Source organism: Manis pentadactyla, chromosome 1 (assembly GCF_030020395.1).
Source record: "Manis pentadactyla isolate mManPen7 chromosome 1, mManPen7.hap1, whole genome shotgun sequence".
Taxonomy (NCBI): domain Eukaryota; kingdom Metazoa; phylum Chordata; class Mammalia; order Pholidota; family Manidae; genus Manis; species Manis pentadactyla.
Genome location: NC_080019.1, coordinates 214,921,734 through 214,948,098, shown reverse-complemented (window position 1 = coordinate 214,948,098; position 26,365 = coordinate 214,921,734). Strand labels below are relative to the sequence as shown.

Below are 26,365 nucleotides of genomic sequence, written 5' to 3'. Positions count from 1 at the left end.
CTGTTCCAAAGATTTATGGCATGTGATAAAGGGTTTGATAGACTTATAAATTTTTTTTATTATTGATGCCTTGAAGCCAGTTGAATTGCATATTTACATTTTCAGCATTAGAATTCTATAATCTAGATTTAATTAATGAGTCGATGAAAGTGCTTCACTGACAGTATGATCTGTTTGAATCATTAGATTTTTCTGAATACTCTGACAGGGAAGCTCTCCAATTAGGACTTTATACATCTGATTCATGAGATACTTTGCAGTAGCTACCACTGTGTGTTCACATTAGCCATGGTAAAGGTTGCTTATTGTAAAACCGGATTACATGTTCTTTCCATTTTCTAATCTATGTTAACTTCCTCTGTTGCCCCTTGTATCTGAGTATAGACAGATTCGATAACTACCCAATGACACTGCTAAGTTCAATACCAGTGAACACTGGGCTTTCGCTACGGCAAGCTACACAAACAAGCGATTCCAATCGGGAGCTTTGAGTACATACTAGTTTTGTAAGTCATTCCCCTTGCATAAGTTATACTTTTGCAAAATGATTGCATACTGTTTGCTCTCAGTCACCACTAAGGCTTTACCATGTAGCTGTCATTGATGTTTTATCTGCAAGATCTTAATGTAGTACATGCATTAAACACGCTTTTCTGTCTTTGGATGAAATTTAGAGCTACCTAGAGAATAAGCATGAATCCAAGAAGGTTGCCATTTCAAATACATTTCCAGACTTGCCAGGAGAAATCTGCTAGAATGAGTTGATCAAGAGGGAATCCACGGAGGACTGTCACATGACTGACAACTGCCATCTGAACCCGCAAAGGCACTGTAATAATATCCACACCTCCCGCTGCAATGCTAAGTCTTGAAAGGTCCTTGAATTTAGACAAAAAGCAATTCATTGTAACCAGCTGGTGCATCGATAAGAGAAATGTCAGCAAATTCCCTCAACCACTAAGGAAGCAGGGTCTGGGTTTGGGGCATGAGACCAAATAGACAGGAAATGCACAAAGCCTCTCAGGAAGAAATTTTATAATAAATGGGTATATCCTTGGACTTCCAAGAGTAATGATAATCTTTTCTGAACCACAACTTAAGAGTGAAATATAGAGATGAAATACCTCCTAATAAATTCCATCAAGTCAGGGCAGTGATAAATACCTGCATAAGGCCATTTTCTTCCTTAACAGCCTGAGTTTAGTTCTATCATGCAGGTTTCCTTAACAGAGTGAGAGGTACCAATGTAATGTTCAGGCAGAATACATTTTCAGTATTTTTTAAAACTATTTTATAAGTAATTTCATCAAAATATCAAGCACGGGTGTTGGATTTCAAATTCTGCAATTTTTTCCTATTGTAACTGTACTGCTCTGTTAGGACACTGACTCCAGCATGGGAAAGCAACCGTGTGTTGAAATATGGCAAAGCCTTGTTTCCTCCATCAGGTTCATTTCATTTCAAGTTTTTTTTCCTGGGAGTGATTCAAATGTGGATGGCTCTCTTTGCAACTTATAGCGGGCATGTTTTGCCTTTCGTTGTATTCGTGCCATTTTCCCCATGTAGGCTTTGAATTTTTTATATAGTTTGGTTATGCTTTGAATTGGAATATTTGCCAGTCACATTACAAGGCTTCACAATCAAGCAAGAGACAGAGAATATGTGTCTGCCTAAAAAAAAATCACAGTGTTTGGACAAAAAAGATTCCATGTATATCAAAACTTAAAATGAACGAATCCTGTGACTCAGAGCTTACACCTCTGTGCACAGGAAAATGCACAAGCAGACTGTTGCCTTACTGATGTCAGATAGCAAAAATAACTGTTGTCTACAGTTATAAAACAAAGAGGTATTTTTAAAGCTGCATAAGGATGCATCCCAGATTCTTAACAGTACTTTTTCTCCATGGGAGATAAGAGAGTCAAGATTTGGGGTGTTGAATTTATTAAAAATGCTCTTATTTTTAAAAAGAAGAATGCATTAAGATATAATTTGTGACATTAAAAGTTAACTTTAAAATAATGTCTTAAAATGATTTTTTATACCAGATGTTCCAAAATTCCCAAAAGAAAAAATTGATCCTCTTGACGTGGAGGAGGGAGATCCAATTGTCCTCCCATGCAACCCCCCAAAAGGCCTCCCACCTTTGCACATTTATTGGATGAATATTGGTAAGTAATGTTCTGTTCCATTAACAGGGGCATTTTAGTTGCATGCATCATGTCAGATAACATACTAAAACCTAAGATTTTAAAAAATATTTTAAGGTTATTCATGGGGAATGAGATTTCTAAAATTATATCTATCTGTATTCTCCAAGTCCTAAAGATATACTTACAGGTGTATGTGAAAACACTAAAAAACCACTAAATATACATCTTGATTTTATCTTAATGAAATATTGAGTAGAGGCTACTGATAGGATAAAGCATGTCTATGAAGACAATAGTTTCTATATTCCAAATAGTTTACTTATCTTTGGAAAATTATCCTTGTCAGAGCTGAGGATGGCTATGTCTGTGTTGCTAGCTTTATATTTCCATTTTAATTATGTCCCACCTGCTACATACAGTTGCCCACATAGAAACTAGTATTTAACTTTTGTGTTTAATTTGCTAGAAAAATGTTATTAATTCTTGGGCTGAAATTCCTGCTTCTCGTAAAGTCCATTTCCGGCTCGCTCTCCAGCAGTGCTCCCTAAGTGTGTTCTTGCTGTGGCCCCGGAAGAAAGCGGTGATGTCTGTATGGTACTTGGAAATGCAGGAAGCCACTGTGGCTACAGCCAGATGTTTTACACTCCAATTACCCTACAACTTCTCAAACTGCACCCAGAAAAGAGATTAATTTCTCAGACATAGCTTTTGGGAGGTCTAGTTTTCAAAAATATGATCCTAAGGCAATATACATAAGATTTGGGCCACTATCTAAACTGGACCAGTTTTCAGATAAGCCTCTGCAGACCCATAAGGAGTAGAGGCCTAGATGGTAAGGACAGTGAAATGCACAAACTGGTTGTCCACCAGTGAGCTCCTTTGGTGAATGGTGAAAAGCATGCTCCCATGGGTCTGTTGGTTTAGTTTTTTACTTACTGGTCATTCATGAGCAAACATGAAAAGTAAAATAAAATGAATATAAAAGAAAGAAAGATGAAAAAGGGCACAATAAAAGACAGTTGCCCCTTTTAATGACAAGATATTCCTTTCCAGAATTGGAACACATTAAACAAGATGAAAGAGTATACATGAGCCAGAAGGGAGATCTGTACTTTGCAAACGTGGAAGAAAAAGACAGTCGGAATGATTACTGTTGCTTTGCCGCATTCCCAAGATTAAGAACTATCGTGCAGAAAATGCCAATGAAACTCACCGTTAACAGCTGTAAGTCCAAATAATTTATCATTCCATCCTGAATGCTGAATACAAATGTGTCTATAATTTCATTCTGGCTGAAGCCAGTTAAAGCTGCTGGGTTGGTATTTCCCACCATTGTTTAGTTCAACTCTAGAGACTTCATCCAGATGAAAGAGACCTCTGCAGCTGCAGATCGACAGTAGCTCTGGCACTCGCAGCCAGGAAATCAAATCTCAATTCACAGGACAATTGTATTTCATTTGACGTCTGCAGAATCTAGTCATTTTCAGTGGTTTAAAATGTACAGCGGCTTTGGAGGGTTTTCTAAGTCTCAGGCTTTGATTCACTGTGATCTTGAATAAACCAGCAGGCTGAAAATGTGGGAGAAAATCAGAGTTAAAAATAAAAAGAACAAATACTACAATTTTTTTTATCACATCAAGCTTTTTTGTCCTTCCCAAATTGGCAAAGTTATCTGGCTTGCTTTTGATTCTGCACATGCTAGTCTGGGTTCCCAAATGGGAAAACATCATTAGTGGAAGAAGGAGCCCTAAAATTCAAAGGGCAGAGGTTCCCAGCAGTTCTCTGACTGAGTAATTGGCTCTGGTAGAGTTGAAAGTTGGCATTACCATTCCATTGTCTTAATTTGGCTTGTGTTTTTTTGTTTCTGTTTTTCTCTCATTGTTACGTCTAGATACACTACTCCAGGCTTCACCGCAGCATTCTGACGGCAGCCCCAATTCTTATTCATTGAGCTTTAATGTGTACCCTCCCCACCTGGATTCATCTGGGGCAATTCAAGACTGTGCTCACTATAGATCTTTGTTCAGCTGTACCCTTGAACATGATGTTCTAGTGAAGCACAGTTATACCTCATTTTGTGATTTCTCTAAGAGAAAATTATGACTTTTCATTCTTTACTGATTATCAGCATCTACCATTATGTTTGTTTTTTCTTCATGTTTTTTATTTCAGTAAAGCATGCTAATGACTCAAGTTCATACACAGAAATCAGTTCCACGGGTAAGTTGATCATGAGTAGAGTGCATTTGTTCTCATCTTTAGTAACTCATTGTCATCTCAGAATTTGAATTTTTCCTTTAATACCTTCATGAGTTTATTAAAATACTAGTATTCTTATTAAGGAAAAGCCTTTAGCATAAGGTTTTATTACCACCCTTCCCCATTTAAATATATTCAAAAGGAGTGATATTTATAAATACAAAATTATGACTGTATATATATATATACACACACACACACATATATATATATATACAAATGTATATATATATATGTAACAGTTGAATATTTTTAATTATTATTTGGGGTCTCATAGTTAGACATTTTGGTTGATAGCTGTTAAATGTGGAAAGGAAAAAAGAAATGGTTGAGTGTAAACAAAGTAGAGAAAATATTAGGTTTAAGAGAGTTAAATGTGTATTTTTCTGGCAAGGCTTCTCAGAGTACTTAATATGGGTCTGTATTGTAACTCTCCGAGAAAGAATACAGTTGTAGTCTTTTCCAAACTCGTTTGTCTACAAAGTATATATATATATATATATATATATATATATTTTATGTAGATCATCTAGCAGAGAGGTAGTGTTTTGTGGAAGATGGCTGAGCAAACTGGAATTAAATAGTAAGCTAGTTTACCAAGATGAGAAGAATCATTTACATGAATGCAACAAACATTCTTTATATCATTGGGATCAGTGGCTTAGCATGGATATCTAATACCCTGGCACCATGGTCAGGGCTGGATGGAGGTGCAGCCCAGTTTGAAGGTGGATGGAGTAAGTCTACATCCCCAGTATTATCATCTTTGGGGTCAATGACCCAAACATGCATATCATATTTTTACAGCCCTCAGCAAGCAGAACTGCACAGAGTGCATGCTCCACGATTACTGTGTGGTAAACACTCATAGGGAACCTGTAGAAGGTGTACACTGCTGACAATGCCTTGCATTCCTCTGCTCTGATAGCAGAATGTCAGCTGTTTACACTTTCCACATCATGTCAGATCACACTGACATTGGATGGGAAAGACAATTTGTATGAACATATCAAAATTTGCATTGAAAATGGAAATCCCTATTTGCCATTGTATTTGCAAAGTATTCTTAAAAAAAAGTAAGAAATGGAACATTTCAATATGCAGTTGGTGAGAATGCTCATTGATCATCCCAGACAGCAGTGTTTCTCTTTGAGGACCTGAGGCTGTTAAGCTCAGTCACCTAAAGAGCTTGATAAATTCATAGATGCCTGCTGTCCACCACAGGCTTCCTGAATCAGGGCCCAGGAAACTGTATTGTATCAGGAATCTTATCAAATACCTATGCACGTTAAATGAAAAGAAAAAAAAATACACAGCCATCAAACATGTCTAGGTCTGATTAAAGTGTAGAATATAAAATCATAGGCTATCAATTAACTTAAGGGCTTCATCAAGAAACTAATTATCTTGAACCGTGTTTGAACTCCTGAATTTGAAGGTGTGATTTAAATCATAACGTTCACACAACTAGGTGCTACGGATTAGTTACTGCATCTGAGGAACCACCCTTGCTTCATGATAAAAGCAGTCTATTTAAATGGAAATATATTAAAACATGTAAAATGTGTTTATGTATAGAAGTGCCCCCCCCCACAGGTATTTATGTTCAAATATGCTCTAAGAAAGATTTAGTGCCACAGGATTTCAACTCTTAGTCAGAAAAAAATGTAAGGCTTTTCTATTCTGTTTTATAGCAAATTCAATCAAGCAAAGAAAGCCCAGAATGCTGTTGCCTCCTAGTGAGCATGGCAGTGAGTCTTCTGTCACCGTCCTCAAAGGGGATACCCTGCTGCTTGAATGTTTTGCCGAAGGCCTGTGAGTAACTTGACCCCTGTTCATGACTGTGTCCATCTAGTCCTGTAAGGAAGGAGGTATCAGTTAAGCAGTTAATCTGCATACACATTTTTAAATGGTTTCTTAAAATCCTGTTACTACATCTGAAAGAAGAGTTGCACTTCACTCTACAAAATTCAGGCTGTGACTGAGATTGATTTATAATTAGATCACTCTGTCAATCCATGGTAGTGTGAACAGAGGTGACAGTGACAACCTTCTCCTTAGCTAAATCGGTAGGGGGATGCCCTCATTAGAGCACGAGGCTGTTAGTGGTCAGCCCATTCCCAATGCCCGCTTTTGTCCCCCTGCTATCATTTCTTGTCCCACTCCTACTTGGTATGCAGTGAGCTCTGCTCCCTTTACAAGCTCCAAGGAGCCCTGTTTATCTGTTATTTCACCCAGCTGCCCTTTGCACACAAGGAGGTCCAGACCATGTAATTTAAGAGTTTCACATAAAAGTGTAATTAACTGAACTTTTTCACATCTGAAAAAGCAATGCCCATTTCCAAATCTTCCAAGACAAGCTTGCAGAAACTTCACTTGGTCACCTCTTAAAATTATTATACTTGTTGAGTAACTATCACATGTCTCTGTAAACAAGGACCATCTAATTTAATACTTGTTCAAGCCAGGTGATCTTTTCCCTTTTCCCTATTGCCATGCTCCCTATGTTGACCAGTACATGCTGTCCCCATTGGCAATTCCATGGGAAGATGCATTCCACCTTCCCAGGACCTGGGTTTACATAATCAGTTTGTAAGCTCAGGGCTCCGTACAGCTGCGCATCTGGGTAGTGGACTTGGATTTCAAATTTTTAAAACTGTATTCCTTCATAATACAATTATATATTCTGAGTGAGTGGCTTTAAATTGGATTATAAAGAAAAGGGGCAGATGTTAACCCCAAAGCTTCTGTAACTGTCTCTTTCTATCCACCAAAAACATATAGGTTGCTTCTCTGTCTTAAATTGCCAAAGCATATTTGACATGAATGAGTTAGATGTGCTGTGATGTGGCCTCTGTGTGGGATGTTTGGTCTCTGTATTATGTGAGAAGATGAAAGCCTCAGGTTCAGTTTGAATCATGTGTAGCCACCTGCTCTGTTGTTCTCAGTCTTATGCATTTACAGTGGCAGAAATTGAATTATTTCAGGATTTATCTCTATTCTCAGTTGACTCTCTGGGCAGGGCCAACCTTTCTCTAATTATTTTTTCTTATTTCCCACAAATGCCATGATTCACCTCTTAAGTTGGCTGGCAACCACACATCGTGTACAAAATAATAGAAATGCTCTCATGTGCTTTTTAGAAAATGCAATGTCATGAAGCAATATATGAAAAGAAAGTAGACATAAAAAGAAAATGTTGTCCTTGGAATATGAACATTTCTGATGCATTGCCAGAAGGGTTTTTACCTGAACTGGTTTCTCACTTGAACTGGGTTTGTGTTGGTTAATCCTGTGTATTATCAGGTCCTCATTCAGATGAAGGTAATACATTATAAAATTTTTATAGTACTAAAATTTTTTCCTAAGAAGTTTTTAAACCATAAACTTTTTATGTAGTCGTTATACCTAAGACATTGTACTTTTTATTATGTACCAGGCACTGTGTTTTACACTTACACTAAGTTCTTTTACCCTCTCCATATTTCATGACTATTATCATTCCCATTTTCACATTAGGTGAATGAAACCCAGGGACTTAAATGCACTTCTCCAAGCTTAGTGTAAAATAGATCTGGAATTCCATCCTGTTGGTCTCCAGAATGCTACATGACCTCTCAATTTAACAGATTTTAGCATATTTCAACCATATGAACTATTCTGCTCAGTTAATGGGGTGGACGTGGGGATCAAGGTGGCATTGTCTCTGAATCTGAAGAAGCGGCATGTAGTAGATATTTTAGTAAATGGTGAGTAATAATGAAAATGTTGATACTGTTAATTAAGACAGGGGAACTGATGTCAAGATGTTTAGATTCTATAGACTCTGTGAGTAAAGCAGAAATGTTAAAATGACATTGTGAATCTCCTTCAGAAGAGAAGGGTGTTCACTCCCCAGGAAAGGTGCAGACAGCGATGGACACTGTCACGCACCAGCTCACGCTCATTCATGCCCTCTGAGCCTCATTAGGATTAAAGGGCATATGTGGCTTCCCTCTGCTGTCAGGCTCCAAGTGTTTTCTCTCTATTTGCTAAATCAATGAATTTAAGCTAAGTATAATGCTATTGCAAGACCCTACATTGTACACAAAATAAGTATAAGAGTAAAAGTTGGTTGGACAAGGACCTGAGCAAAATTTGAGATTACGAGATAGTGCATATTTGTGTATAAAAATAGATTAAGCAATATATTTTCCCCCAAAACTTCATTGCTCAAGTGCTGTTAATAAATGTTCCTCAAAGGAAAAAAATAAAAGAGGAAGAAAAACTTTACCAAGAATATAACTGGACATTCTTGCAATGGTGTAGATATATTCCTCAATAAATTATAGCTCATGTTCACCTATACTTATAATCATTTTATTCTATTCTTTCTAGGAATAGGTATTAGAGAATTATACTTTTCAAGGATTGCAAAAAAAAAAAATCTTGCAGAAAGTGAGATGCTTGCACTATTAAAGCATGGGCTCATGAAAAATTCCTGATTTGGAGGGTCTGAGGTCCAGAGCAGCTTGTAATTTGGCAAATTGCCATTTTGACAGAAGGAGCAAAAAGCGAGTGGTTAGGCGAGTGGGGTCATGCGTCCTGGTAGGTGGTGTGCCCAGGCAGGCAGCAGCTAATACACGCTCCAGCTGCCTGCATGGGCGCCAGCACTGCGTCCTGTAGAGGTGTGCCCGGTACCGTAAGCTCCATAACATAAAAGTTTGTGGTAGCAGATCTATAAGGTAGGTAAGTAGTTGAGCCTGGAGGGGAGAGGAAGAGAGTAAATGTCTGTATTTTAAAGACCTTCATCTTCCTTTTCTTCTCTTTTTTTGCATAACGACTGATAGATTCAACCAATGCCTATCAATACAAAATTATGAGGAAATTGTTCAGTTATTAACTCGTAAAAGTTAATTTGGCTGTACACTCATATTCCAAGCATCTATAGTTAGGAAGGAAAAAGGGATGGATAAAGGACAAATATAGTAGAAGATAATCATAAAAAGAACAAATTTAGAGTCAGACACATGTAAGCTCTAACATGTCATTTATTGTTGCCTTAGGCAAATTGATAAACTTCTTGAAGCTTCAGAATCTTCATTGGTAAAAGGATGATCATAATGCCCATCTTTAGAGCATACTCAATAACATAGCTATTAATCATAAAAAGAAATATATAGCAGGAATAAAAAGCATTAATAAAAACAGCAAAATTAAGTTTCTCCCACCCAATCATACAATCCAGTGGAGAGGCAAAATAAAAAATCGACAGTTCAAGTCAGCCGTCAGTGCCTGCCTCATGATTTTTGAATCACAAGCGTCGTGGAGGGAACTGATCCTCCCCTTGTCTGGTTTTCACGAGGTAGAAGTTTTCTTCAAGCCAGCTGCCTCCTGCTTTCCTCCCACCAAAGGTGGAAAAAGCTGTCCCCTTGCTGGGTGACAGGTTTTCAAGTTGGATTTTGTTTTGTTTTCACTTTTTTGTTCAATTGGTTGGTGCCATGTTTCTAAGCAAGGGAAATATAGCTCATTCCTCCTTTTTTCTATTCCCCAAGAGAATGAGAAAGCCACCTGGGGAGCTGTGTCTGCTCGGCAGAGCCCACTGGGCCCTCAAATGGGCTGTTCTGGGTCCAGCCGACACAGCTGGCTGTCCCATCTGAGCCCCCTTCTCCAGTGTCAGCTTCGTTAGGATTAAAGGGGATTTTGCAGCTTCTCTCTCTGCTTACTGTTGGGTCCTACTTTATGGCGTTTTCATATTCATACAGGCCAAGAGGGCTGTTACAGCTGATCACTTCAGATCACCCCCAGGGAGATTTCACCCTTGAAGAAATATCTTGTAATGTTTTTTTTTTCCCTATGGGTCCAACTGTCCATCTTTTATCTGACCACACCTACTCAGCACATACATGTAGTTCGTCCCCATAAAAGAAGAAACCAGATTCTGAGGAGGCAGACTGTTCAAGGAGCTTGCAGTGAGGGACCCCTGATCCAGCCCTCACGTCCACGGTGGTGGTGCTGCGCCCGGGAAGCTGGGGCCGCTCAGTGGAACTCCCAAGTACAGATGTAAAAGCAATGTGATGTGGCCTATATCCTGTGGGTTTCTATATTTTATTTTGCACTTGAAAAAATGTTTATGATTTATTTATTGTTTTCCAGGCCAACTCCACAGGTGGAATGGAACAAAATGGGTGGTGATTTACCAAAGGGAACAGAAACAAAAGAGAATTCTGTCAAGACTTTGAAGATAGAGAATGTCTCCTACCAGGACAAAGGAAATTATCGCTGCACAGCCAGCAATTTCTTGGGAGCAGCCACTCACGATTTTCATGTTACGGTAGAAGGTACATTCCCCATGTTGATTTATTTTTCTTATATTAAAAAAAAAAGTGAGTTTGCACATGTAGCAGTCTATACCTCTAGAGCATATATGTTAAAGCAGATAAGCTGTTTCAGCTTGTAAGTGAGCACTAGATTATAGGACACTTCAGTTAATCAGGTTTGTCATTTACCCCACAAAGCCATGGAGAGTGGACAAATGACAAGAAAACAGCTCTTGTGAGGAGTAAACCCAGATGACTTGCATGATTTGCTCAAATGGCCACTAAACCTAGTGTCCCATATCATCATCATGTTAGAAATAATTTTTATTATAATATATATAACATTGCCTAATATTAAATTATTAAAGAAGTAAGCATTAAGAAAGAGATTTTGGACTTTGTTTCTCAGTCCTGTGATCACCTTGCTGTGCCCTCCCATCAGCTGACTTCACTTTTCTGAACTTCTATACCAGTGAAATAAGGGAGTCAGACAAATCATTATCTTAAGCTCTTTCCTAGATACATTTTTTTTAAATACGTATTTTGGCTTCAGGTAATAAACAGTATGTTACCTATGGGGAAAGAAGAACAGACTGGTATGGTATAAATATTAATTTTCTATCAAAAGATGCATAAAACACATTATATTCAAGTCATCTCTGTGTAAACCCCAGTCTTTCGATCAATAGAGGTTAGAGGTTTGGCTATTGTTTGTTGTGTTGATAGAAATAAGTAGGCAATGATATCACCTTTTTAAGAAGGCAGGGGTAGTCACAAAATGTAGATATTAGGGACTGGGCCTGCTCGGCTCAAGTAAAGGTTATGTAGCCATCCTGTGGATTTGATTGATGCAGACTATTTTCTGTGGGTCTGACCACCTTGAGATCTCCTATCTATCATTTGCTTGACTGTATTGATCAAATTAATGGATGATTGCTGCATTTATACTTATTTAGTGCTGTTGGAAGGAACTATCTCTTTCAGGGTTCTGTTTAGTGAACTGGCACTCTAAGGCTTCCATGTATATTCCAGAAAATTCACCTTAGAAGCTTCAGTTTGCACAGAGAACACCTAAGTAAAGGCCCACTGTTTGAATTAATGGGAGGAGAAAATGAAGACTCAGGCAAATTACACTCACACATAAATGTTAAGATAGTTCATGCAGCTCTTTGGAATAGCACTGTGTTTTCAAGGGCCCCTACAATGTGTATAATTAGTTAAGTTCGGATAAACCAAACACCAAAGATAAGAATATCACTGCCCTGATTCAACAAAAGGGAAAGCTACACAGGAGAAAGGCCAATGGAATGCATAAATATCTGTGTCCACCAGCAATGATATAGTCCTCTGATATTAAATTATTTGCAAAGAAATTCAGAGAGGAAGAGTTTGAGGGTTTGATGTTATCTATATTTTTACCCATCATTTGATGCCTGTATATAATTTGTCTACACCATGCAACAGGGATGTTTTCTGTAATCCCCTGCCCAACCCCAGCACAAACATACCCATGAACCAGACATGTCTAATTGCTGGCTGCTCCTACTCCAAGTTGCTGACTATTAGAAATCCTTCCAGATGGCTGGAATATTGCTACGGTAGCTGAATATTTTAACAATCTGGCCACGGTTTTCTTGACTCTAAGACTGAAGCTTTCAAAAGAATTGCAAAGGTTGCAAAAAAACAAAAAAACAAAAAAACACCAAGGATGTAAAATTAATTATGCAATTTAAAATGTTGACTATAGGACTCCAAAGGAATATAAGTTTCCTGAACAAATTTTTCTTACTATTCATAAAACAGCTATCAGCACTATTGAGATGTAAATTATGTTTTTATTAGGAACATTTAATCCTTTCCCCTTAGTGAGGAAACTACTAAATGTGTGTTCCATTATATGTTTTAGGCATTTCTCTTCACATGTGCAAGTTTAAAAGCCAACTGAACTCAGGAACTCTTTTTCTTTTTTTTAAAGCATGAAAGGAGTAAATAAAACCTTTATTAATCATATGAATGGATGACTTCACTTTCATTCATTTTTCTTCTGCCTTCTTATACCACCTTCTTCTCCTTTTTTACCCCTTACTCAGAAACTCAGATTAAAAAACAAGGATCATATGAGAAAAGAGCAGTGCTACTGTGAATTCTGAAAATCTAGTCCATTCTGAAAACAACTGTGCTTAAGTAAAAGCATATATTGTATTTTGTCTAAATGTGATATTTATTAGTTATCATTAAACATCAAATTCTGAATTTAAGCTGCATCCTAAATTAAAAAAAAAAACTGCATTTTCAAATGCTGTAATATGTGTAAGCAAAAGCAATCAGGATGTTTTCATCAGAACAGCTATCTTTCTATGTTTCCATGATACAAAAACTACACATTCAGTAAAAAGAGGTATATTAAAATGACATCTAAAACATTGTAAATCCAGAAATAAATATGACCACAACCACGTGTCAACAGATTATTTAAAAATATATTCCCACTAGCAATGTTAATGTTGTAAACTTTTGAATTATTAAGGCTTTTGAATTCTAGTAAGTGCACTATGTGATTATATACCCATAATAGTTTTGCATTTTAAATGGCTGTCATGAACTCCAGTGCAGTTCAGTCACTGATACACTTAAGACTCATTTTCAAATAACAAATCTATTTCTAAAAAGTTGTAATTAAATCCAAGTTTGATGAACCTAACAATTTTTTATTTTTTAAGATACAGATATGTAATAGGAATCTGCCACTAAGAAAATAACCTCAATAATAGATTAAAAAAATGGATTTCAATGATGCTATTTTTGTCTTAGAATTTTCCATTTTAACCATTCTTTGCTCTCTCTTGAGCCTGTTTTTCATCCTTTCAATGAGATCTTACCCTTCAGGAATAGAGTTCCATAATCTAAGCTTTGGGAAACATCTTGTTTGTGTTCTGTCCCTGCACGCCCCTGACCAAACTAAAGCCACTGAAAATTCCCTGTCTCATAGCCAAGGCCTCAGGCTATGTGTTCTTTGCTGAACAAAGAAGCAACTAGCTAAATGTATTCAGTAAAGATGAGAACTTAGCAGACCTTGAGTGACACCCAGTCAGCGAGTGCCTGCTGCCCCAGACCCCGTCTTTCCTCACTGTTTCTGTTTCCCTGGAGTCTTCGCAGAGCGATCATTTCAGTTCCACTCAAAATTATTCCACATGTGTCTGTTCTTGTGCCAAGTGGAAACGACAAAAAGAAGTGTTAAGATTCTGCCCTGGATCTTTAGATGCCACTGGTCGGGCTCTCACTGTGGTCCCCAGTAGTCAGAGTCTCAGTCCAGGCTGGAGGTAAGGTGTATCAAAGCCGGCCCAGGACGGTGTTTTCTTGAGCAAGACAGGCTGGAAGTCTCTCTCAAACTGCATGGCAAAGTCTACCTTTGGTAGGACCAGCATCCTTCCCCAGGAGAAACATGGGTGAGAAGTATAAAAATAAATGTCCAAACATTTATAAGGAAAGATTATGAAAAAGGGTTAAGATAAAGCTTAGTGATGATTCCTAGTGAATATGCAAAACCTCTTTAGTCGGAGGTTGGGAGAGCCTAGGTTTGGAAGCACAAACTCAAAGTTGGTAAAGTGATTGAGCTTAGGTTCCTGGATCCATGGAGTGGCAAAAACAAGAGTTTGTGCTTCTTTTCCTGGTCACTTTGGGCAAGTTTGATGAGTTCCCTGTGGGTGCCAAGTGAAAGGGTCAGATAAGGTGATAACTGAAGCCCCTTTTCAGCTCTGACAGTAATAGATCTTCGTGCAGACACTAAGGCATTAATTAAATTTATAGGGTGAGAATAGAAACAGAACTCCTATTTTATTATGCATGGAGATTAAGAGAAATGTCATCATTACATGATCTTTATTTTTTTTTATATTGAGGTATAACTGACAAAAACTTAAAAGTGCACAGTATTTAATATTTGTATATATTGCAAAATGATCACCACAATAAGTTCAGATCCATCATCACATAGTTACAAATGTTTTTTTCTTGTGATAACCTTTAACATTGATTCACTTAGCAACTTTCAAATTATATGGTACAGTATTAACTATATAGTTACCATGCTGCACATTACAGCCCTACAATCTGCCGTATTTATACAAGCATTGGAATCAATGGTCTTAGTTTTCTATTGTAAAAATGCAACTTTTAAAGTTCACAGAATTTTTTACTCTAACTCATTTTTTAAAAATTCAAGTACCATTGATACACAATCTTATGAAGGCTTTCACATTAACATCATTGTAGTTACAACATTCACCCATATTATCAAGTCCCCCCAGCCCAGCATTGCAGTCACTGTCTATCAACACAGTAAGATGCTATAGACTCACTACTTGTCTTCTCTGTGCTGTACTGCCTTCCGGTGACCCACCTATATTGTGATTGCCAATTATAATGCCCCTTAATCCCCTTCTCCCTCCCCCTGACACATTCTCCCTAACCCCTCCCTTTTGGTAACCGCTAGTCCCTTCTTGGAGTCCGTGAGTCTGCTGCTGTTTTGTTCCTTCAGTTTTGCTTTGTGTTATACTTCACAGATGGGTGAAATCATTTGGTACTTGTCTTTCTCCACCTGGCTTATTTCACTGAGCATAATACCCTCCGTCTCCATCCATACTGTTGCAAATGGTAGGATTTGTTTTCTTCTTATGGCTGAATAATATTCCATTGTGTATATGCACCACATCTTCTTTATCCATTTGTCTACTGATGGACACTTAGGTTGTATCCACATCTTGGCTATTGTAAATAGTACTGTGATAAACATAGGGGTGCATATTTCTTTTTTTTAGGAGAGCAAGGTACAGGCTTTTATTTAGAGATACAGTGAAAGGACAGAGCTCCCGGCTCATGCCAGGAGGGGACAAGAGAGTCCCAGTATATTTCTTTTTGAATAAGGGATCTTGTTTTCTTTGGGTAAATTCCAAGGAGTGGAATTACTGGATCAACAGGTATTTCTATTTTTAGTTTTTTGAGGAACCCCCATATTGCTTTCCACAATAGATGAACTAAAGTTACATTCCCACCAACAGTGTAGGAGGGTTGCCCTTTCTCCGCATCCTTTCCAGCATTTGTTGTTCTTTGTCTTTTGGATGTTGGCCATTCTAACTGGTGTGAGGTGGTATCTCATTGTGGTTTTAATTTGCATTTCCCTGATGAGTAGCGACATGGAGCATCTTTTCATGGCCAGTTGGCCATCCAGATTTCTTCTTGGGAGAAGTGCCTGTTCAGATCCTCTGCCCATTTTTTAATTGGGTTATTTGTTTTTAGGGGTTGAGGTGTGTAGTTTCTTTATATATTTTGATGTTAAACCCTTAAAAAGATAGTTCATTTATGAATATATTCTCCCATATTGTAGGATGCCTTTTTGTTCTGCTGATGGTATCCTTTGCTGTACAGAAGTTTTTTAGTTTGATGCAGTCTCACTTATTCATTTTTTATTTTGTTTCCCTTGCCCAAGGAGATGTGATCAGGAAAAAGTGGCTCATGCTTATGTTCAAGAGATTTTTGCCTATGTATTCTTCTAAGATTTTTATGGTTTCATAACTTACATTCAAGTCTGATCCATTTCAAGTTTACTTTTGTGTATGGAGTTAGACAATAATCCAGTTTCATTCTCTTGCATGTAGCTGTTCAGTTTTGCCAGCACCAGTTGTTGAAGAGGCTGTCTTTTCCCCACTGTATATCCATGGCTCCTTTATCATATATTAATTGGCCATATATGTGTGGGTTTATATCTGGGCTTTCTATCTGTTCCACTGATCTAGGGTCTGTTCTTGTGCCAGTACCAAATTGTCTTGATTACTATGGCTTTGTATTAGAGCTTGAAGTGGGGGAGTGTAATCCCCCAACTTTATTCTTCCTTCTCAGGATTGCTTTGGCTATTCAGGGTCTTTGTGGTTCCATATGAATTTTAGAACTGTTTTTTTCTAGTTGATTGAAAAATGCTTTTGATATTTTGATAGGGATTTCACTGAATCTATAGATTGCTTTGGGCAGGATGGTCATTTTGACAATATTAATTCTTCCTATCCATGAGCACAGGATGTATTTTCACTTATTGGTGTCTTCTTTCATGTCTCTCATGACTGTCTTACAGTTTTCAGGGTATAGGTCTTTCACCTCCTTGGTTAGGTTTATTCTTAGGTATTTTATTCTTTTTGATGCAATTGTAAATTGAGTTGTTTTCCTGATTTCTCTTTATGCTAAATTGTTGTTAATATATAGGAATGCAACACATATCTGTGTATTCATTTTGTGTCCTGAAAATTTTCTGAATTCAATTATGAGTTCTAATATTTTTTTGGTGGAGTCTTTAGGATTTTTTATGTATAATATCATGTTGTCTACAAAGAGTAACAGTTTAACTATTTCCTTAACAATATGGATGCATTTCATTTCATTTGTGTTGCCTGATTGCCATGTCTAGGACCTCCAGTACTATGTTGAGTAAAAGTGATAAAAGTGGGCATCTTTGTCTTGTTCCCATTCTTAGAGGAAAAGTGTTCAGCTTTTCACTGATAAGTATGATATTGGCTGTGGGTTTGTCATATATGGCCTTTATTATGTTGAGGTACTTGCCCTCTATACCCATTTTCTTGAAAGTTTTAATCATGAATGGATGTTGAATTTTGTCAACTGCTTTTTCAGCATCTATGGAGATGATCATGTGGTTTTTGTCCTTTATGTTGATGTGGTGGATGATGTTGATGGATTTTCGAATATTGTACTATCCTTACATCCCTGGAATAAATCCCACTTGCTAATGATGGATGATCTTTTTGATGTATTTTTGAATTTGGTTTTCTAATATTTTGTTGAGTATTTTTGCATCTATGTTCATCAGGGATATTGGTCTGTAATTTTCTTTCTTTGTGGTATCTTTGTCTGGTGTTGGTATTAGAGTGATGCTGGCCTCATAGAATGAGTTTGGAAGTATTCCCTCCTCTTCTGCTTTTTGGAAAACTTTAAGAAGGATGGGTATTAGGTCTTCACTAAATGTTTGTTAACATTCAGCCTTGAAGCCATCTGGACCAGGAGTTTTGTTCTAAGGTAGGTTTTGATTACTGATTTGATTTCATTGCTGGTAATTGGTCTGTTCAGATTTTGTTTCTTCCTGGGTCAGTGTTGGAAGGTTGTATTTTTTTCTAGAAAGTTATCCATTTCTTCTAAGTTATCCAATTTGTTAGCATAAAAATTTCACACTATTGTCTAATAATTCTTTGACTTCTGTGGTGTTTTTGTGATTTTTCCTTTCTCTTTTCTGATTCTGTTTATGTGTGTAGACTCTCTTTTTTTCTTGGTAAGTCTGGCTAGGGGCTTACCTATTGTTTATTTTCTCAAAGAACAGCTCCTGCTTTCATTGATTCTTTCTATTTTATCCTTCTCAATTTTATTTATTTCTGTTCTGATCTTTATTATATCCCTCCTTCTACAGACTTCAGACCTCATTTGTTCTTCTTTTTCTAGTTTCATTAATTGTGAGTTTAGACTGTTCATTTAGGATTGTTCTTCTTTTATAAGGTATGTTTGTCTTGTATACTTTCCTCTCCAAACTCCCTTTGCTGTATCCCACAGACTTTGGGCTGTTGAATTACTGTTTTCATTTGTCTCCATATATTGCTTGATCTCTGTTTTAATTTGGTCATTGATCCATTGATTCTTTAGGACATGTTGTTAAGCTTCCATGTGTTTGTGGGCTTTTTTGTCTACTTTGCATAATTTATTTCTAGTTTCATACTTTTGTGGTCAGAGAAGCCGGTTGGCACAATTTCAATCTTTTTGAATTTATTGAGGTTCTTTTTGTGGCCTAGTATATGATCTATTCTGAAAAATGTTTCATGTACACTTGAGAAGAATGTGTATCCTGCTGCTTTTGGGTGGAGTGTTCTGTAGATGTCTATTAGGTTCATCTGTTCTAGTGTGTTGTTCAGTGCCTCTGTCTCCTTAATTATTTTCTGCCTGGTTGATTTGTCCTTTGTAGTGAGTGGTGTGTTGAAGTCTCCTAAGATGAATGCATTGCATTCTATTTCCCCCTTTAATTGTTAGTATTTGTTTCACATATTTAGGTTTTCCTATATTGGGTGTATAAATATTTATAATGGTTATATCCTCCTGTTGGACTGACCTCTTTATCATTATGTAATCTCCTTCTTTGTCTCTTGTTTCTTTGTTTTGAAATCTATTTTGTCTGACATAAATACTGCAGTACCTGCTTTTTTCTCCCTATTAGTTGCATGAAATATCTTTTTCCATCCCTTCACTTTTAGTCTATGTATGTTTTTGGGTTTGAAGTGAGTCTCTTGTAGGCAGCATATAGGTGGGTCTTGTTTTCTTTTACCATTCTGTAACTCCTTGTCTTTTGATTGGTGCATTCAGACCATTTACATTTAGGGTGATTATCAATAGACGTGTACTTATTGCCATTGTAGACTTTAGATTTGTGTTGCCAAAGGTTCAAGGATAGCTTCCTTACTATTTAACTATTTTATTTTTTTTCTATTTAACTAATTTATTTTACTATTTAACTATTTAACTAATTTATTTTAAATTGCTTATTACTGTATTTCAAACACAATCTGAAGGTTCTTTCTTTTCCTCCCCTTCTTCATTTTCTTCCTCCTCCACTCTTTATATAGAAGGTGTCATATTCTGTACTCTTTCTTTATCTCTTGACTAACTTTGTATTTGATTTAATTTTGTATTTGCTTAGTAATTAATTGGTCTATTTCCTTTACTGTGGGTTTATTTTCTCTGTTGAAAGACGAGTAGGGATTCTGCAGCATCTTACTATGCTGATGGACAGTGACTGTAATGGGGTTTGTGGGGGGGACTTGGTGAAGGGGGGAGCCTAGGAAACATAATGTTCTGCATGTAATTGTAGATTACTGATACCAAAATAAAAATAAATAAATAAAAGCTATTTAGCCTTAGGTGCATTTCCATATAGAGCAGACCCTTTTAAGATACTTTGTAGAAATTGTTTGTGGTAAATTCCCTCAACTTTTGCTTATCTGGAAATATTTAATCTCTACTTCAAATTTAAATGATAATCTTGCCAGGTAGAGTATTCTTGGTTGGAGGCCCTTCTGTTTCATTGCGTTCAATACATCATGCCACTCCCTTCTGCCCTGTAAATTTCTGCTGAGAAGTTTGCTGATAGCCTGATGAAGCTTCCTTTAAAAGTGATCTTTTTCTCCTTCTGACTGCTTTCAATACTCTCTCCTTGTCCTTGATCTTTGCCATTTTAATTATTATATATCTTCTTGTTTTCTTCCTAGGGTTCCTTGTGTTGGGAGATCTTTGCCCTTCCCTGATCTGAGTGACTATTTTCTTACCCAGATTGGGGAACTTTTCAACAATTATTTGCTCAAAGAGACTTTCTGACACTGTCTCCTTCTTCTTCTTCTGGTGCCCCTATAATGTGAATGTTGTTCTGTTTGGATTGGTCACACAGTTCTCATTATTCTTTCAATCCTAGAGATCCTTTTTTCTCTCTGTGTCTCAGCTTTTTTGTATTCCTGTTCTCTAATTTCTGTTTCATTTACCATGTCCTCTACCTCTTCTAATCTACTTTTAAATCCCTCCATTGTATGTTTCATTTCAGATACTGTTATTTTTCAAAATTTCTCTTTGCTGAAGTCCTCCCTGAGTTCTTGGGTATTGTTCTGTAGCTCTGTGAGCACATTTATGACTTTTATTTTGAAAACTTTATCAAGATTTGTGATTTCAGTTTCACTAAGCCCTCTTACTGACGTTTTTTTCTTGAATTTTTGTTTGGACCAAATTCCTCTGTCTTTTCATTTTATTTTAGTGTTTCTTATGGAGTAATAGATTTGTGTAGGAGGCACCCTCTAGTGTCCAGAGGTCAGTTTCCTGTGCAGGAGCCCCAACTGTTGGCGTGCAGTGCATGTGTGCAGTGGGTCTGCATTGCTCATGGTTTTCTGATTTCAGGCATCCTGTGGGCTGTCAGCTAATTATGTGAGCAGGGAGACTATTCTCTGGAGCTGCCACCTGGCCTGCCACAATGGTGGGGGTGCAGGCGAGTGGGATCAACCCCTGCCAGGAGGAAAGAGCTCCTGGGGCTGTGCACACGTCCCAGCTGCAGGGCTGGAACTGCCCTCCACGTGGCCTGCTGTAATACTGAGGGCACTGGCGAACTGGAACCACGCCTGCCAGGAGGAAAGAGCTCCCGGGGCTGGTTCTTGCATACAGCGTCCTGTCGGCCCCAAATACGTCTGATCAGGCATGCTTTGGGTTCTCCCCCTACCCACTTGGGAGTAAAGTTTAATTTCACTGCTGGCTGGCAAGCCACGCATCACTGCGAGGAGTCTCTGGGCTGTGTTGCCAGTGAGGGGGATGGAGCATCTGGCTCCCAACCTGTTGGGCTGAGGGTGGGCTGGGGAGGTATTGTCCAACTGACCTTTTTCCTGAACAGAGGGTGCTGTGCAATCCTTGCCTCTCTGGCCGCCCCCCTCACTGCTGGGCAGTTTTTCAAACTGTCCACTATGCTTTCTTTCTCAGGTGGTCGGTAGAGCGTGCCTGTTCTCCCAGGGTGGCTGGGATCTCAGCCTCTGTGAGTGTTCCCCCATCTCTGTTTTCCAGCCCCGCCAATCACCAGGGCACCTGCAATGTGGGCTTGTGGACTCATGATCCTGGGGCAGATCAGGGCCAGGTGTTCAGTGATTACAGGCTGCTACCCTGTCCCAGCTCCATTCCTTTCTTTCCTGCTTGTGGGCCAAGGTGGGGAGAGGGCTTGGGTCCCATCAGATCTCAGGTTTGCCACTTCAGCCTTTTCTGTAGGGCCTTCTCTTCTTCCCCAGATGTAGGGAGTCAGTTCTGCAGTCTTCAGGTCAATTTCAGGCCTAGTTGTATTTGCTGTATTTTTGTGTTCTATGTGATTTTGGGCGGAGGTTTTTGCTTTGCCTTCCTACACTGTCGTCTTTTCTTCCATCTCTCCTCACGTCTAATTTTGTTGTGGTTGTGTGGAAAGACAAAAAGTGATAACATCGAAAATGTACAACACCCTCAAACTCACATCTACACACACCCCAAAATCCTTCACTTAGGAGTCAAATGCAATTTATAATTTATACTATTGTACTGTAAACTAGATGACTAAATATTTATAGGCTGTAGATTATGAATACACACATTTACTTGGGATTTAACCACTAAGTCCACACCCTATGGAATGATTAGAAAGGCATGTCTCTTCTTGGACCTGAACTTCCCAGGGTTATTTGTATATTTTTATTTTTCCTGGTGAATTTGGCATTTTCTTTCCACAGAATTGCTTTCTTTCCTACGTTACTTTGAAAAAAATGCTTTAAATGACATTTTTAAATTTTACATATACATATATATATCTTGAAAGACCTTCCTTTCTGACTAAAGACGGAAATCCAAAAATGTCTTGGGGGAAATAACCAAGCAACCAACACTTAATGGGAATTACTACCTGCAGGTATTGTGCGATTTTCTCTGAAATCAAATTATCCAAACCATCCACACTTTAATCGAAATCTTGTCCTCAGTCCTGACATAGTAATATACTTAAGGTGACAAAACATGACAGTAATGTTTGCACTAGAAAAATGTCTCATTCTGTACCGAAACACCTCTTAGCGTTATAGCATTGGTGCATTAGAGCATAGAAGGATACAAGTAACTTAAATATATCTTTTCCTCCATTGTTTTGAGGGCAAAAAACTAAAGGTGGTTTTAGCTGCCCCCCACCCACTCCACTTGCTGACAAAATAATATCTCTAGGAAATGATGTTTCCAAAATCCTTGAGATACAAATATGCATCTGTGCCATTAAGAAATATTTAAAATTAGTGATGAACATTTTAATTTCATTAAAAAGTTCTCAGAGTATGTTTTTTCAAATCTCAGCCTTTTTAGGATGCCTTGCTACCTCTTGAAAAATAAGCTGTAGCCAGCACTAAATTAAGCTTGCCATCTGCTTATTCCTCCTCCATTTTCTGCAGTGATGCAGAGTTGTGTAGCTAAATAAAGTGGTTGTAGGGAACTATTTTTAGTATGTCGATTTTATTACATGTTAGGAGTACAGATTAGAACACACACACTCCCCCCATAGCACACAAAAGCGATGCCCACCTTGCCCTGTAGAACAGACCAAAGAGCTACTGTGAAAGGCTTTGTTGTGTTTGCCACCTGCTGGTGAACAACAGAAATACAGGCCTTCCCATGTTGGGGCCCTCTGACGTAGAAAAAGGTCGCTCATGAGCTCTTGTCTTTATCCCCAGAGCCTCCTCACTGGACAAAGAAACCTCAGAGTGGCGTGTACAGCACGGGGAGCAGTGGTATCTTGTTGTGTGAGGCTGAAGGACAGCCTGAACCCACAATCAAGTGGAGAGTCAATGGCTCCCCAGCTGAGAGTAAGTGCCAACCAACACCAAGTGTGATGCATGGATGAAGGCGGTGGTTTTCTGGCATGGACAGTCAGACACCCTGGATGCGTGCAAAACAGAGTTGGGAAGTGGCTGGACTAGCAAGACAGAGCTAACCAGAAAATCCAAAATTACGTCTTCCTAAGTAATTTGATTTATGCCTAGATTTATAAAAAAGCCAAAATTATATTTGTACTTGTTGGAACATTCCATTCATTATATATAAAAATGAGGCTAAAAACAAGGCAACTGAATGAGATAGAATGCATCCAAGGAGAACAGCCAGTTGTCCCTCTCTGTGAGAAGAAGTGATTGAGAGCATGGGTTGGAAGTCAGGACCTCAGACCCAGGCAACAGCAAGTCCTGCCCTGGGTTCCGCTCTTCACGGGGATGTGCTCTGGCCATCCTCTAGTCATGCCATCTCCATGGCTTGAGAAATCCACAGGGCCAAATGTGCAAATCCTGAACCTGGGTCCCCTATCCCTGATTCTCTGTGTGTTCTCAAGTATGCTCCAGTGCCCAAGACCAGAAAAACCCCCTCTCCTGTCGGCTCTCAGCGCAGATGGACTCGGCATGGAAAGGCGGGGATGGACCAGGGCTGAAGGCCTCTCCTCCCCCCTCCTCCGTGCTCCAGCACAGAACTCCGACAAGTCTACAGATCCTCACTATGAACCTAGAGTTCTGGTTGTTTTGAGCATCTTTATTAAAGTAAGAAGATAGAACAGATTTTATTTGTCAGTTGATTAGCTTGATTTAGAGCATTTATGATATTGAGACATACGTCCATTGCTTCCGTAAGATATTTTTACCCCAAACCCACTTATGTCTTAGGTATCACTGGGAGCCATGGTGGGCTCCCATTTGGCTGTGTAGCTTCCTAGCTGTATGATCGTGAGCTGTTTACAGATCTCCCAAGCTTTAGTTTTTTAACTGCAACATGGAACAAAGGGTAGTTGGTTGTGATTGAATGAGATAAAGATGGGTAAACACTAGAAGAGGGGCTTACCTGTAGAACACTGCGGTAGTTTGTAAACTCAGGGCCGGACTGCCTATGTTTGCATCTAGGCTCTACCATTGACGAGCTGTGTGATCTGGCACATTTCTGACTTTCTTTAAGCCTGTTTAATCATTGTAAAATGAGAATCACAATAGCGCTGACTCATGGGTTGTTACATGGATTCAAGGCAACTCCATGCATAGAATGTTTTGCACAGGGACGCTCCTGAAGTGTTTACTATTATGTTTTCCCATAGCAAGCATTCAGGAAACCTTAGCCCTCATTATAAGTAGCCTCACATTTGAAACTTACTTCATCTCTTCAGAGAACAGAATAAATGAAAAGTGAGATGACAGGAAACTGAAAACAATTTTTGCATATAAAGAATGTCAAGGCTTCTGAAATAGGAATGAAGATTCCCTGGAATATAAAATCATAAAACTTTGTTTGAATGGCACTTGACTGTGTAGGGAGGACACTCAATTATCCCTTTGATTCCCCAAATGAACCTTTTTAGAGGTATGATTATTCACACCTAACAGACCGATCCTCTCAGTAATATGTACTGAAGGCCTTCTTTGTGCCAGAAACTGGTCCGATTCCTTGGGAGAGAGCAGTGAATGAATGGGCAGTCCCTTCTCTCATGGATCTGACTTTCTAGTGGGGAGACAGTCAGCAGGCAAACAGCTGGGTAAGGAGTGGGGGGTAACAGAAGTTCAGGATCTGGTGTTGCTCTTTTTTTTTTTTTAAGACAATATTAGCAGGACCCCTATGATAATATCCTTTTGAGCAAAGGCCTAAAAGAGGTGGGGGAGGCCACACAAATATCTATGAAGGAGTTTTAGGGTTCAGAGATTTCGTGAGTACAAAGACTCCATCCAAGGTAGACGGAAAGCGGGGAGGCCTGTGTGGCTGAAACCAGGTGAGTGACGAGGGCGCAGTGCTAGGAGACGAGACCAGCCAGGAGGTGTAGGGGCCACGTCATACATAAAGGGGAAAGGCCAAGTATCGACTTGGGATTTTATTATGAAGAAGATGGGCAGCTCTTAGAGGAATTTGACCAGAAGAATGACATGATCTAACTTATTCACGAAGATTTTTTCTGGTCTCTTCTTGGAGAATCAACTGTGTGACTTCTCCAGTTTGGAACTGCCTGAGAGACGGTGGGGCCTAGAGCCAGGCTGGCAGTAGTAATGGGTAGGTCCTGGATTTATTCCTAGAGTAGAGCAAACAGGTTTGTTGATGGATGAGAAGATCAAGGCTGAAAATAAACTGATGCAAGATAGCACAGCTGAATAATGGCAGACCTAGAACCGAAGCTACGTTTTTGCGATCTTAAACTCAGTATTATTGTCACAGCTGTGGACCACAGGTCTCCCTGCTTCCCGGCAAATGGGTCCCAACCATTTATAGGTTGGCACGGTCGATGACAGTGGGCTGACTAAAGGATATGAAATCTCTTTGTGCTTACAGTTCTATCAATTACACATCCTTTACACTATTCCAAAACTAAATCAAAATTATTACTATTGATCACAGACCTAAACTTTTTCAGATGCTTTGCATCCAGGACCTCTGAGCCTCCTAAAAATCTTTGCTAAAAAGATTTTCTGTTTATTTTCCTGCCCCCCATGGAGCTCACAGTCAAATGCAGACATATATCCACTTCCAGTTCCCAGAGAGAAAAAGATGTCTAAGAAAATCTTTTAGCTTAACGTGTTGAATGTGTTTGATATTTTCTATAACCCAAAACTTAGTCACTATTTTGTATAATGGAGATATAAGAAGATGATGATTAGGTTTTTGGAAATCTTACAATGTCATTTAAACATAATTTTAACATCTGTGCCTCTCACTCAACATCCCTAGCGAACATGTTTTCCTTTCCACTGCTTGTCTGTAGTGTCATGGCAAGGGCACGTGATTCGGCATGTGGTCAGTGCTGTGGGTCATGTCATTCAACTTCTCTCAAGTCCAGCCCCCTTATCTCCACAATGGCTGTATTGCTTATCCAGCAGGTTTGGAGCAGAGTTAATGAGCTAACATGTGCTCATCCAACAGGAGTTCTTTGGCCTATCATAAACATACTAGAAATGTTAGATTTTCTCATTTCCAAAATATATCTGCAGAATTATATCTAGATCAGGATCAGAGGAGGATTTACTGCTAAAAAGTAGAACACCTGGCCCCTGCTCTCAAGAAGGGTTTAGTTTCACT

The 26,365-nt window shown here is 38.6% G+C and overlaps 1 protein-coding gene across 18 annotated transcripts in view; it reads left to right on the top strand.

Annotated features, from left to right (window-relative positions):
• Nucleotides 1-26,365, top strand: part of CHL1 (cell adhesion molecule L1 like) — a 301,991-nt gene that overhangs the window by 235,491 nt on the left and 40,135 nt on the right. For 16 of the 18 annotated variants that reach the window (XM_057507238.1, XM_036877825.2, XM_057507234.1 and 13 more), the window contains 6 exons: nucleotides 2,049-2,171; nucleotides 3,207-3,377; nucleotides 4,326-4,373; nucleotides 6,107-6,227; nucleotides 10,548-10,732; nucleotides 23,008-23,139. In XM_057507238.1, the coding sequence (XP_057363221.1) occupies nucleotides 2,049-2,171; nucleotides 3,207-3,377; nucleotides 4,326-4,373; nucleotides 6,107-6,227; nucleotides 10,548-10,732; nucleotides 23,008-23,139 (780 nt within the window). The remainder of the gene's footprint in view (nucleotides 1-2,048; nucleotides 2,172-3,206; nucleotides 3,378-4,325; nucleotides 4,374-6,106; nucleotides 6,228-10,547; nucleotides 10,733-23,007; nucleotides 23,140-26,365) is intronic. The other 2 variants (XM_057507267.1, XM_057507270.1) reach the window with 1 other exon arrangement.